Here is a 12392-nt window from a genome sequence, read left to right on the forward strand (position 1 = left end):
GCTGGAATTTACTGAGGAACAGGCCTTGTGGAGGGGCGGGGCTCCAGGAGAGGCGGGGCCTGAGAAGGGGAGGTCTTGTGGTGGGCGGGGGCCCCGGGAGGGGCGTTCTCCTGGTGGGCGGGGCCCGGGAAGGCGCGGTCCCCTTAGTGGGCGGGGCTCCGTGAGGGACGTCTCTTGTGGGAGGGGTCGAGAAGGGGGGCCCTTGGTGGGCGGGGCTTCGTGAGGGGCGTCTCTTGTGGGAGGGGATCGGGAAGGGGCGGAGCCCTCGAAAGGGGCGGGCCGGGCCCTGGTGTGTCACCGGGTCAGCTCTGGCGGGAGGCGGGGGGGTCTGAGGGGGCGGAGTCCGCAGGGGGCGTGGCCCTGCCTGCCAATCTCTGCGAGTCCTGTCCCGCAGGCCGCGCGCACACTGCCTCCCTGTTCCGTGCTCGCCAGCATGTCCTTCGTCCCGGTGGCCGAGGATTCTGACTTCCCCATCCACAACCTGCCCTACGGCGTCTTCTCCACCCGAGGCAACGTGAGCTGCAGCGCTCGCTTCCGGGCGCGGGGAGGGAGGGCGTCCCCTCCGCTCGGGACCCCCACCCTCCTGCCCCGCCCCTGGCCTCAGTCCAGCCTTACCCCCTCTTGCCGGCACCCGACCGAGCTGGATGTGGGGCCCGGGTCGTCGCCCCTCGTGAAGACCCCCGGGGTCGCTTGGGCCCCATGAGCTGTGCCTCTCCTTCTCCTGGGAGGGGGCTGGAGGCTGGGGCTGATCGCCGAGGGTGAAAGTTGGTTCGGAACCTTCCTGCTGTTGGTTCAGATCCCTCCTGGTAGCTTTCCAGATGTGAGTTGTTGAAACCGTCAGCCTGTTTCTGCACATTTGTAAGAAAATTAAATGCAAAATGAAACGAAGCATGGCTCTCCCTCTCAGGCAAGCAGAGCAAGTTATATTAAATATTATTATTACAGAGAAGTTGAAACGCAGTCATACTGCCTACTCCGAAGTCATTTCGCTCTGTTTTCTTCCCTGGAGACACCACATTATGGCGGGTTGTTCATCCTCCATGTTAGCCCCTAACCCTAGAAATATCCATTGAACCGGTATATTTAGTAACTCAGAGGAATGAATTCATTCACATAAGAGCCCTGGGATCCAAGAGGTTAATTTCTTTACCTCCAACTGGCTTTCTTTCAGCTTCTTGGGCTTCTTGGCAATCAAAAGAAGCCCTTTACGGGGTAGGGAAATGAAATTTCACTTAGTGTAGTCTGATGGGCAGAAAGAAAACTGTGGGGTTTATCATCAAATATACAAGAATTTCCGTGGGTGGGAAAAGCAGATTCCCTTGGATTTATTCATGGTATTTTTGGCTTAGCTTTCTGCTCCCAACTTTCATGGTAAGCTCCTGATTAGCTCTGAGAAGCCTCGAACTCCCAAACCTGCTTGCACCCAACAATGTTCAGGAACCATTTGCTAAACGGAGCCTGTGGCAGTTAGCACCTTCTGGAAAGTGGTTTCCTACCCCCATGACTGATCCTTGTCCCCATGTGCAGCAAAAGCTTGGATCTAGAAGAGTCAGCGTGTGGTTTCACAACTGCCAAGCCTGACTAGATTTCGCAAGGATGCCAAAGGTTAACAGTCCCCTGAAGGGCCTGAGGCATGTTAAACCTTAACTTGTGTTGGCCAAGCACACTCTGTTGGCCAGCCCTCCCTCTGCACTCCTCTGACATTCTGCTCTCAGCCAAGGGTCCGCACTTCTCCTCAGGGTGCACATCTGGAGGACAAATCGCATAGGCTGAAGCCTTTGCAAGAGGCAGGGGGCGTACTCTGACTTATCCCAGAGAACTCTAGAATGAATGCTCCTTAGAGTGTGGCCAGTGGCTTGCAGACTCCATACCCCAGCTGTTTTCATATTAGACTGTACAAGGACAGCCACTGTACAGAGGTTCACTGCCTTCTGAAAAGAATGCTGAGGGTTGTGAGTTGGCTCCCTTGGCATTCCAGAAAGCTGAGGCCCTTCAAGTGGAACTGGCTGTGTTGAAGCTCTGGCTGCAGGCGCTGGACATTCCAGAGGTGGTGACCACCTCTCCAGACTGGTCAGGTCGCCAAGGCAGAGTCCTCCCTCTCCTCTATGCCAGAGGCCAACCATGCATCATTTGGGTGGAACAGTAGTGAACAAGGGTTCCCAGGTGGCGATAGTGGTAAAGAACCTGCCTGCCAATGCAGGAGATGTTAAGAGGCGTGGGTTTGATCTCTGGGTTGGGAAGATCCCTGGAGGAGGAAATGGCAACCCACTCCAGTATTCTTGACATATGTACACTACTAGTGGAAAGCTGTTGTATAGCATAGGAAGCTCAGCTTGGTGCCCTGTGATGACTTAGAGGGGTGGGATGGAGATATATGTACATACGGCTGATTCACTTTGCTGTATAGCAGAAGCTAAACAAAACTGTAGAGCAAGTATACTGCCATAAAAAAAAGAGAAGTCCCAACAATTAATGGAAGGACTCGCTATCTCGAGTCCTAGGGTCAGGGTTGGTCGGACACACGGGCTGCTTCTCACCTTTATTTGCAGCCGAGGAAGCAGGCAGCCACCCTTATGATTAGGTCTTGGCTGCTGCTAGTGGCCTCAGCTCCCTTCTTCCTCCAGCAGAGTGTGGGTGCCAGGGTCAGAGAAATGGCCCAAGGGTCTACCAGCAGATCAGCCTCTTCCCAGTTGGCCTGGGGCCTCAGGCCTGGGTAAGGGTGTGGTTCTGGTCTACACCTGTCCCAGGGGCTGACGTGCATGGAGAGGTAACCATCTTCTCTTAGTCCCCGAAAATGAGCAGCCAGTGGAGATAAAGCCAGCCGTTAGCCCTACCTCTTAAACTCACTGGACATGAGATGGCAAAGCTGGTAGTTCAGGAGAACTGGAAGCTCAGCCTAGGACAAGCCCAGCTGGTTGAGTCTGTAGACATGCTCTCAGGTTCCTTCTTTGTTTGTTTGTTTGTTTGTTTTTTTAAAGCTTTACCAAGAGTCAAACACTTTCTGTTTATTTATTTGGCTGTGCCAGATCTTAGTTGTGGCTCGTAGGATCTTCATTGTGTCATACGAGGTCTTCAGTTGCTGCACACTGGCATGTGGGCTCAGTATTTGTGGCATGTGGGCTTAGATGCTCCATGGCATGAGGGATCCTAGTTCCCTGTCTAGGGATCAAACCTATGTCCCCTGTGTTGCAAGGCAGATTCTTAACCACGGGACCACCAGGGAAGTCCTTCTTGAATTCCTCGTTGATAAACCAAGTTCAGCACTGTGAGGACAAAGGCCAGGCTTTGCCAAATACTTGAGACATCTTCATATTCAGGCTTGAAGCCTGGATCTGATGGTGCAGAAAGGAACTTCCCTTGAATGTTCTGAACAGTCTGGCTTCCTGCTTCCTCATGACCTGAACTCTGCTCTGATTGAGCCATAACAGAGTACATTAGCCCAAGCCCCTGACCCTCCTCTGTGCCTGGGACACTGTCTGCTCTGCTGTGCGGAGGAATTGCCCTAAGAAAAAGCCTAGGTTTAACCTAAGAAATAATCCAGTTGCCTGGTGAGGTGGTGAGCTCTCTGTCACCAGAGGCATTTAAGTGACACCTGAGAAACTTTGTTGGGGACTTGGCCTGGATAAGGGTCTTGGACTATGCAGGAAACAGATTCTTTCCTCTGTGTCCTCGAGGCAGAGATGGTGCCAGACTCTGCCCAGACAGAGATGACAAGGTCAATTTCAGCCCTCTGAGAGGCAAAAGCAGCTGGGGTATGGTGCTAAGGATCCAATTCCTCAGCCCCTCTCTACAGTGTGCATCCATGCATAGTCGTTTCAGTTGTGTTGGACTCTTTGCAACCCCATGATTGAGCCCCCCAGGTTTCTCTGTCCATGGGATTCTCCAGGCAAGAATACTGGAGTAGGTTGCCATGCCCTCCTCCAGGGGATCTTCCTGACCCGGCAGTAGAACCCAAGTCTCCTGTATCTGCTATATTGCAAGCAGATTCTTTATCCACTGAGCCACCTGGAAAGCCCTTCCTCTCCACAGAGGGTCATCTATAAAGCAGGGCCCTTGGGCTCTTAGATAGACAGATTTGCTGGGTAAGTGAGCCCAGCCTGGCCAACTGCTCCCAGTGATGACCGTGCCATCTTCCTTCCAGCCAAGACCGAGGATTGGCGTGGCCATTGGGGACCAGATCCTGGACCTCAGTGTCATCAAGCACCTCTTCACTGGGCCGATCCTCTCCGGACACCAGGATGTCTTCAATAAGGTAGAACATTGGGATGTGGCTTGCACTGGATCTCAGTGGCCATTTGTTGCAAATGCCACTAAGAAAATGGTCTTTACCTTCCATTTCTTTTCTTTTTAAAAATCTGTTTAGCTGTGCCAGGTCTTAGATATGGCAGGCAGGATCTTTGTTGCATAATGGGGATCTAGTTCCCTGACCAGAGATCAAATCCAGGCCCCCTGTATTGGCAGTGTGTAGTCTTGGACCACCAGAGAGGTCCCTGCCTTGCATTTCTGACAGCGGTGGTGCCTTGAGATCTCAGGGATTTTCCTTGGATAGTCAGTAATTCAGTTGTGTCCAGCTCTTTTCAATCCCATGGACTATAGCTGGCCAGGCTCCTTTGTCCATGGGATTCTCCAGGCAAGAATACTGGAATGGGTTGCCATGCCATCCTACAGGGGATCTTCCTGGCCCAGGGATCAAACCTGGGTGTCCTGCGTTGCAGGTAGACTCCTTGGATAAGTTTGAGATTGTTATGAGATGGACAGTTTGGCAGGAGGCAGCCTTGGGACCCTGTAGGGTGAGTTCTGAGGTGAGATGACTGTCAGTCTCTCCACAGGCCTGGGCGCTCCCCAGTTGTCTCTGACGTGAAGCTCTCCAATCCTCATTTTAAGACGCTTGAGTCTCTGCTTGTTCCAGGCTAGTGCCGGGCCCTCTGAGGGAGGGAGCCAGGAGCTCCGCTCTCTAGGCTTAAATACAGCCTAGGAGGAATGAACAGCTGGCCTCAAGTGCCCTCTGTGTTGCCACCACTTTAGAAGTCAGCCTGAAGGACAAGCACATGGGCAATGGATGTGAATGTACTTCCCTGTGAACGGTCACATGCTCTTTTTAAAAGAATATTTATTTACTTATTTGCACAGGTCTTAGTTGCAGCACAGGGTATCTTTGTTGCTCTGTGTAGAGTCTTTGGAGCATGTGGGATCTAGTTCCCTGACCAGGGATCAAACTCAAGCCCCCTGCACTGGAAGTGCAGAATCTTAGCCACTGGAACACCAGGGAAGTCCCTGTCTAAGTGCTTTGATGTGCATCCTCTCCTTCCACGGAAGGAAGGTGATATTTATTGAGTACCTCCCTATGCGTCAGGAGTTTTACACATACCTCTCATTCAATGCTCACAATGACCCTCTGACATAGGACTGGCATCCTCATTAGATTTGATGAGGGTCTAACTTGAAACAAGACACAATTTTCCCAGGTCACATGGCTGCAAGGATTGGAGCCAGGACTGGAACTCTGGCCTTGAAAATCCACAAGTGCTTTTTAGGCTGCACCTCAGTGGCTCAGAAACCTCTTCTTAGCTTATGTGAAGGGAGTTGGTGCAAGACCCCTGCAGACTTAAGGCCTCCGCTGGAGGAACGGGCCATTTTCATTGCAGGCTGGGCCGAGCTTAACGGGGCAGCCATTCCAGAAAGCAGCTCTTGGGCTTAGCCAATTGCCTATAAGGCCATGTGGGGATGAAACCCCAATAGGAACAATGACACATCTCCTCCACTTGATGAACAAATGATGGAACTAAGAACTAAAGTCCTGAGGGTTTGAATGAACTGGAGATAAGTGACAGGGGCCCCAGAGAGCTGCTAGGCTGGCTCCTGTCAACAGGAGGGGTAGCGCAAGGTGCTTTCGCACCGGTGATCTCCTTTTCTTCTTCCCCATCTTGGTCCTAGCCAACTCTCAACAGCTTCATGGGCCTGGGTCAGGCTGCCTGGAAGGAGGCTAGAGCATTCTTGCAGAACCTGCTGTCTGCCAGCCAAGCCAGGCTCAGAGATGACGTGGAGCTTCGGCAGCGGTGAGGAGTCCGTGGTCCTTGGTGGGCAGGGATGAGGAGATCTGCCTGGGCAGAGGGGGACAGTGTGGTCATCAGGGACATTCTGAGTCATGGCCTGGCTGCTTTGGCCTCATCTGGCTCCCACCTGGGGTACATTTTGGTGGGAAGGCTCTGGGCCAACAGGAATTACTTCTCTGGCTGGACTGGGGTGTCCAGGCTATGTCTGGCCCCCCGCCCCCCACCCCCGGCCCCCTCCCTTTTCACTCAGCTATTCCTCATCAGCATCATCCGTGTGCTTGTCTGGTCTCTAAACTAGGGGAAGTTTGGTTTGTTTCCTAGAGTGGAACATAGAAGCAGGAGGGAGGCACCTTGCCTTTAGCGGGTGGACGTCCATCCTGGTGAGGCGCCAGGCCTGCCTGGAAGTGCTCACTGCAGAGCATGAGCAGGGTTTGATCCAGGCTGAGTCTGTGGATGGCCAGAGCAGGGACCCTGCTTTGCTGCATGCTTGACCTTGATGCCCCTTCTTTGGTGTTTCAGTGCCTTCACATCCCAGGCTTCCGCTACGATGTATCTTCCGGCCACCATAGGTGAGTCTAGTCTCTTTAACAGGATGTGTTTGGAGCAGCTGCCTGCCCAGGGCCCTGTCCCTGCTTCCAGTGGGGAAGGTCACGGAGGAGGGACTCTGGGGCTGTCAGCGCCTCCCCATCAGGGACCCAGGCCCAGCGTTGACCCAGGCGTCTCTAAAAGCCAGCACTTTCACCAAGGGTAGTTGCTCACTGCTTAGATTTGTAGCTGGCTCCCTGGCTCCCTGGCTCCCTGTGTGTGCAGGAACTCACTCTCCTTTCCCAAAGGGCTGTGGTGGGGGTGCTCAGAGCTCAGTCCATGAGTCAGCAGCTTTGAGGAGAGAGGCCGGAGGGTCCTGGAGGGCCCCAGGTTGAGCCGTGTGTTGGATGTCTGATTGGAGTTTCAGTCTGAAATTTGCAGTTGTCCAGGGACTTTCCCTGGGGGTCCAGTGGCTAGGAGTCCATGCTCCCAATGCAGGGGGCCCAGGTTCCATCCCTGATCAAGGAACTAGGTCCCACATGCCATAAGACCAGGCACAGCCAAATAAATTATATATATATGATGCTGCTGCTGCTGCTGCTGATACTTAGTCATGTCTGACTCTACAGGCTCCTCTGTCTGTGGAATTCTCCAGGCCAGAATACCGGAGTGGGTTGCCAATTCCTCTTCCAGGGGATCTTCCTGACCCAGGGATCAAACCTGCATCTCCTATACTGCGGGTAGATTCTTTACCCACTGAGCCATTCTGGAGAATTCCTACACATACACACACACACACACACACACACACACACACACATAAAAGTACAGTTGTCCAAACCCTCTTGGCCCGATCAGGCAGAGGGCTGAGCCCTTCCTCCTTGTCCACCAGCCCAGGGGGTGGGCACCTGCCTGCTGTGTCAGCCTGGGCTCCTGGGTGCTGAGAGGCCAGGTGGTCCTGCCAGTCCTTCTGGGAAGATGTGACTTCTGCCTCTGCCCTCGTTTCTGTGGGCCACGTCCTGGAGCAGCACCCCAAGGCCTGCCTTGAAGATAATCTTCCAGAAGACAGGCACACACGGGTTCAGTATATTTGCTGCCCCTCATCTAAGGGTTTGAGGATGAAAGGCAGTTGAGCTGCTGTGCTCAGAAGCTCATAGCTCAAACCTGAGTGTAGTGAGAATGGAATTGTTTCCCTTCTAATCATCACCCCTGGGCTCCCTGCTTCTCCTCCCATACCCCCTTCATGTCCTTTCTCTTGGTTCTTTTCTTTTTCGACTTCTTTCTAAATGCTCCGCCTTTGCAGCAGCTTTCCTGAGGTGTGATTTACACAGCCCACAATTCTCCCATTGTCAGTGTGCAGTTTAATGAGTTTTAGACAATATATACCGCTGTGCAGTCATTCCCACCATCACATTGGAAAACACTCAGTCAGCACAAAGCCTCTGTTTGTAGTCGGTCCCTGCTGTCCCTCCAGGCAACCATGGCCTGTCCCCAGTTTTACCTCTAGTAATTTCATATAAATAGCATTACCCCATATGCAGGTCTACTGTGTCTATCTCAGCTGGTATTCCCCCTCATTATTCTTCCCCTCATATTATTTTTTCATAACGTGTATTCTTTTATTAAATGAAAATCAGAGACTTCCCAGGTTGTTCAGTGCTTAGGACTCGACGCTTCCAATGCAGGGGGCACGGGTTCGATCCCTGGTCAGGGAACTAGAATCTCACATGCATGTGGCGCACACCCACATAGAACAAACCACTCAGCTTTGTAGTCTAAGAGGTCTTTAAAAAAATGTTCTAAAATTGTGGTAAAATACACATTATACAACGTTTACCATCTTCATGATTTTTAAGTGTATCACTGGTATCCAGTACATGACATTGTCCCCCATATTATTTTTAGCTTTTTGGAACAGGAGGTCCTGCCCGCTAAACTGGGCTGCGAGCACCACTGGCTGGGGTGTGGAGTGAGTGGGTGAGTGGCTGGGGTTCTTCCTCTCTCACTGTCTTATAGCCTGGCCTGGACACCATCTTTTCCCATCCTTTTTAAGTGATCATGAAATGGACTTTGTGTATAGATACTGAAAACCAACAAGGAAGTAGAAGCTGTTAATTTTCTTTGGCAGGAATGCTCTGAAATGTGTGCTGGTTCTACCCTGGGTTCCTACCTGGGCAGGTCTTACTGCAAAATTCAGCACCGTGTTGTTCTAAAGTAAATGCTGGAGCGACATACACTTCTGCGCTTTATAGTGTGTCAGACAAGTTTTTATAATTGTTTGGAAAGACTATGATTTAAAAAAAGATTCAGTCTTTGAGTCTGCCTGGATTCTCTCAAAGGAGAAATTGAAAGTGGAATAACCATGGCAGCAGTGACTCCCATTGGGGGAAGGGAAGGGATTTTATTTAGGGCCTGCTATGTGCCAGGCATGGGCTTCCCTGATGGCTCAGTGGTCAAGACTTTGCCTGGGTTGGGAAGATCCTCTGGAGAAGGAAATGGCAACCCACTCCGGTATTCTTGCCTGGAGAATCTCATGGAAAGAGGAACCTGGTGTGCTGTAGTCGATGGGGTTGCAAAGAGTTGGACGTGACTGAGCACAGCAAGAGCAACATTATGCCAAGCACTATGATAAGATATATTATATAGATGTATTATTTCCTTTACTGTATCGATGTGCCTGTGATTGGCATCATTACTCCCAATGGAGAAACTGAGTTCTAAAGCATCAAAGGGACTATCTCAAGGCCACACATAGCCAAGAAACAGCAGAATCAGAATTCACAGGGAGGTTTGGGCATGTTGTCTACTGTGTGGGCCTTGCTTATCTGTGAACTAACAATAGAATGATCTACCTGAAGGCATCGTTTTAAAGCAGGTTCCTTCTGGCCCTGAGACCTATGATTTTATGAAATAAAAGGCACTTATTTCCATGTTTCTGTTACTAAGAGAAGAGCTATAATGTGGAGTTTTGTTTTTCTGTAAGTGATTTTCTGTGTCCCACATGCTTTCCATCATGCAAGAGAATTCCACATGTCCAGCGACAAATGGTAGGAACCCAGCCAGGCTTCCCCAGGGAGGGAGGAGGACAGGCAGGAGCCCAGGACCCCCTCCCTGACTCAGGTGGGCGCAGTCCAGCCACTTTTCATTTTTAAGATCCCAGATTATTTTTTTCCCCCAAAGACCTCTTCTTTAAAAATAATTTTTTTGTTAATTTTTGGCCACACATGTGGGATCTTAGTTCCCTGACCAGGGTTTGAACCTGTACCCAGTGCACCCCCTGCATTGGGGGCACGGAGTCTTAACCACTGGACTGCCAGGGAAGTCCCCCAAAGACCCCTTCTTGATTTGTGGATGCAACATCCTTTTTTATTAGATATATTAAAGGATTCTTCTTTTTTTTTTCCTGCCCCGTCATAAGGCATATGGGATCTTAGTTCCCTGGCCAGGGATCAAACCTGCACCCCCTGCATTGGAAGCATGGAGTCTTAACCATTGGACCACCAGGGAGGTCCCCTAAAGGATGCTTCTTTTTCAGTCTCCTTCTGGTGTCTCTATTAATCCTGCTTCCTCTCTTTCATTTCTTTTGTGAGTTGAATTAGTACCTCTCTCATGGTGAGGATTCTTCCGGATGTTTGATGAGTCTGGGTTTTTTTGTGCTCATCTCTTTTGGGGTTGCACTGGGTCTTCTTTGCAACATGCAGGCTTAGTTGCCCTGTAGCATGTGAGATCTTAGTTCTTTGACCAAGGATTGAACCCACATCCTCTGCATTGGAAGGCAAATTCTTAACCACTGGACCACCAGGGAAGTCCCTTGTGCTCATCTTTATTTGGTTAGGAAACTCTCCTCCGTCAGGTGCTGGTGAATGCAGCTCTTCCTATAACCAGCCCCAAGGAAAGGGGCGTGGTCTACTTCTGATGTGGAGCTCTGGTTTTGTTTTGTGGTTGTGGGGAGACTGCCCTGCTTCTCCCTAGGGCTGAAGTCTCTTGGGGCATGACCTCGGCTCCCTGGACCCACCCTTTAGCCCAGGCACAGTCTCCTGCTATTGGCTGCTTGGGCGAAGCTGGGTAAAGATGGGGATGGCCAGCAGGGACTCAATCCCAGGCAGTCTCTTCAGCCCCACCCTGCCTTCCCATCTCTCTGGCAGCCGCTGGATTTTGGCTCACTGCTTGACTTCCAGGATCCCTTACGATTTCCAGTTGGCCAGTGGTGCCTTCTTGTTATGGATTTATGCTTCTAACAAATATCTCAGCTGTTCTGTCTGTGCTTTGGGACTGAAGATGGAAAGCAGCCATGAAAGCTCAGGGTTCCCCTGCTCTAACAGACCCTTGTAGACTTTTCTCTCTTCTCATCCTTCATCAGGTGGCTCAGTGGTAAAGGATCTGCCTGCAATGCAGGAGACTCAGGAGACCTGGGTTCGATCCCTGGGTCAGGAAGATCTCCTGGAGGAGGAAATGGTAACCCACTCCAGTATTCTTTCCTGGAAAATCCCATGGGCAGAGGAGCCTGGCAGGCTACAGTCCGTGGGGTCGTAAAGGAGTCGGACACGACTGAGTGACTAAGCACACACTAAGCATGCATCCCTCACCACTGCCTTTTCTAGTCTAGGCTGTTGGTACTGGCCCTGTCCAACTTTTTATTTATCTACTAGAAATAAATTTTTTTTTGAAGAGAGGTTGTGGAGGATAAACAGGCAAACTGCCCCGACTTACTATTTGTGCATATTTGAGCAGTGCCCTGTCTATGGGAGCCTGTGCCTATAGCGTGCAGCCCACCTCGTCTGCTCCAGTCTTCATCACCAGGCCCCACTGAGGCCTTGCTCTTGGCACTACGTGTGTGTTAGTTGCTCAGTCATGTCCAACTTTGCGACCCCAATAGACTGAAGCCCAGCAGGCTCCTCTGTCCATTGGATTCTCCAGGCAAGAATACTGGAGTGGGTTGCCATTCCCTTCTCTAGGAGATCTTCTTGATCCAGGGATTGAACCTGGGTCTCCTGCATTGCAGGCGGGTTCTTTACTATCTGAGCCACCAAGGAAGCCCCTTTGTTCTTGTCACTGAGAGAGAGTCAAACAAAATGCGGCCTGGGCTAGGCTGCTCTGAAATGACTTCAGTCTTGCAGAGGGATAAGACCTGCACACACATGACTGGGGCACAAGTGGGACATGGAACCCTCCGGCCGGGAGAAGGGCTGGCTTGGATGCTGAGTGGTCTTGGAGGAGGGGTGATCCAGCTAGGGAGAGTGGGTGTGGCTTCATGCTCTAGGGGGCGGGGCCTAAACTGAGCTGCCAGGATCTGGACAGGCAGACACAAGGAAGACGCCAGTCCCCCCAGGGGTAGTCACAGCTTGAGCAAAGGCCTGGTAAACAGAGCTGGTGGGTGGGAGGGGTATCAGCTATTCATTCGCAAATTTCATTGTTTCAGGAAATCTATTTTATTTTTATTATTATCTTTACAAATTTAAGAACTTATTTTTTATTATTAACTTGGAACTATTTTTGATACCCTTTATTTATTTATTATTATTAGGCCATGAAGTGCTGCTTATAGGATCTTAGTTCCTGGACCAGGGATCAAACCCGTGCCCCTGCAGTGGGAAGCTTGAAGTCTTAACCACTGGACCTCCAGGGAAATCCCCTAATTTGTTTCTGATTTTTCAATTGGGAGTTCTCAAAACAAATTTTCTGTGGTGTGAATAGCTTTTGGATGTTCCAGTGTTGCCGGGCATGCGCCTCCAACCCCTGTTGGCTAGCCTTCCTGGCTCAACCGCCCGGACCCTGACCCTTGGAAGCGGCCCTTCCCCGTCCTTCAGCATCCAG

General features: G+C 51.2%; 1 protein-coding gene across 1 annotated transcript in view; it reads left to right on the top strand.

The window, feature by feature from the left end:
* The first annotated feature begins 399 nt into the window (after window positions 1–399).
* FAH (fumarylacetoacetate hydrolase) overlaps window positions 400–12392 on the top strand; it is a 30456-nt gene continuing 18463 nt past the window's right edge. Inside the window, exons 1-4 of the mRNA NM_001098912.2 lie at window positions 400–514; window positions 4142–4252; window positions 5935–6056; window positions 6573–6622. Coding sequence (NP_001092382.2) covers window positions 434–514; window positions 4142–4252; window positions 5935–6056; window positions 6573–6622 — 364 coding nt within the window. The 5' untranslated portion in view covers window positions 400–433. The remainder of the gene's footprint in view (window positions 515–4141; window positions 4253–5934; window positions 6057–6572; window positions 6623–12392) is intronic.

Source organism: Bos taurus, chromosome 21 (assembly GCF_002263795.3).
Source record: "Bos taurus isolate L1 Dominette 01449 registration number 42190680 breed Hereford chromosome 21, ARS-UCD2.0, whole genome shotgun sequence".
NCBI lineage: Eukaryota > Metazoa > Chordata > Mammalia > Artiodactyla > Bovidae > Bos > Bos taurus.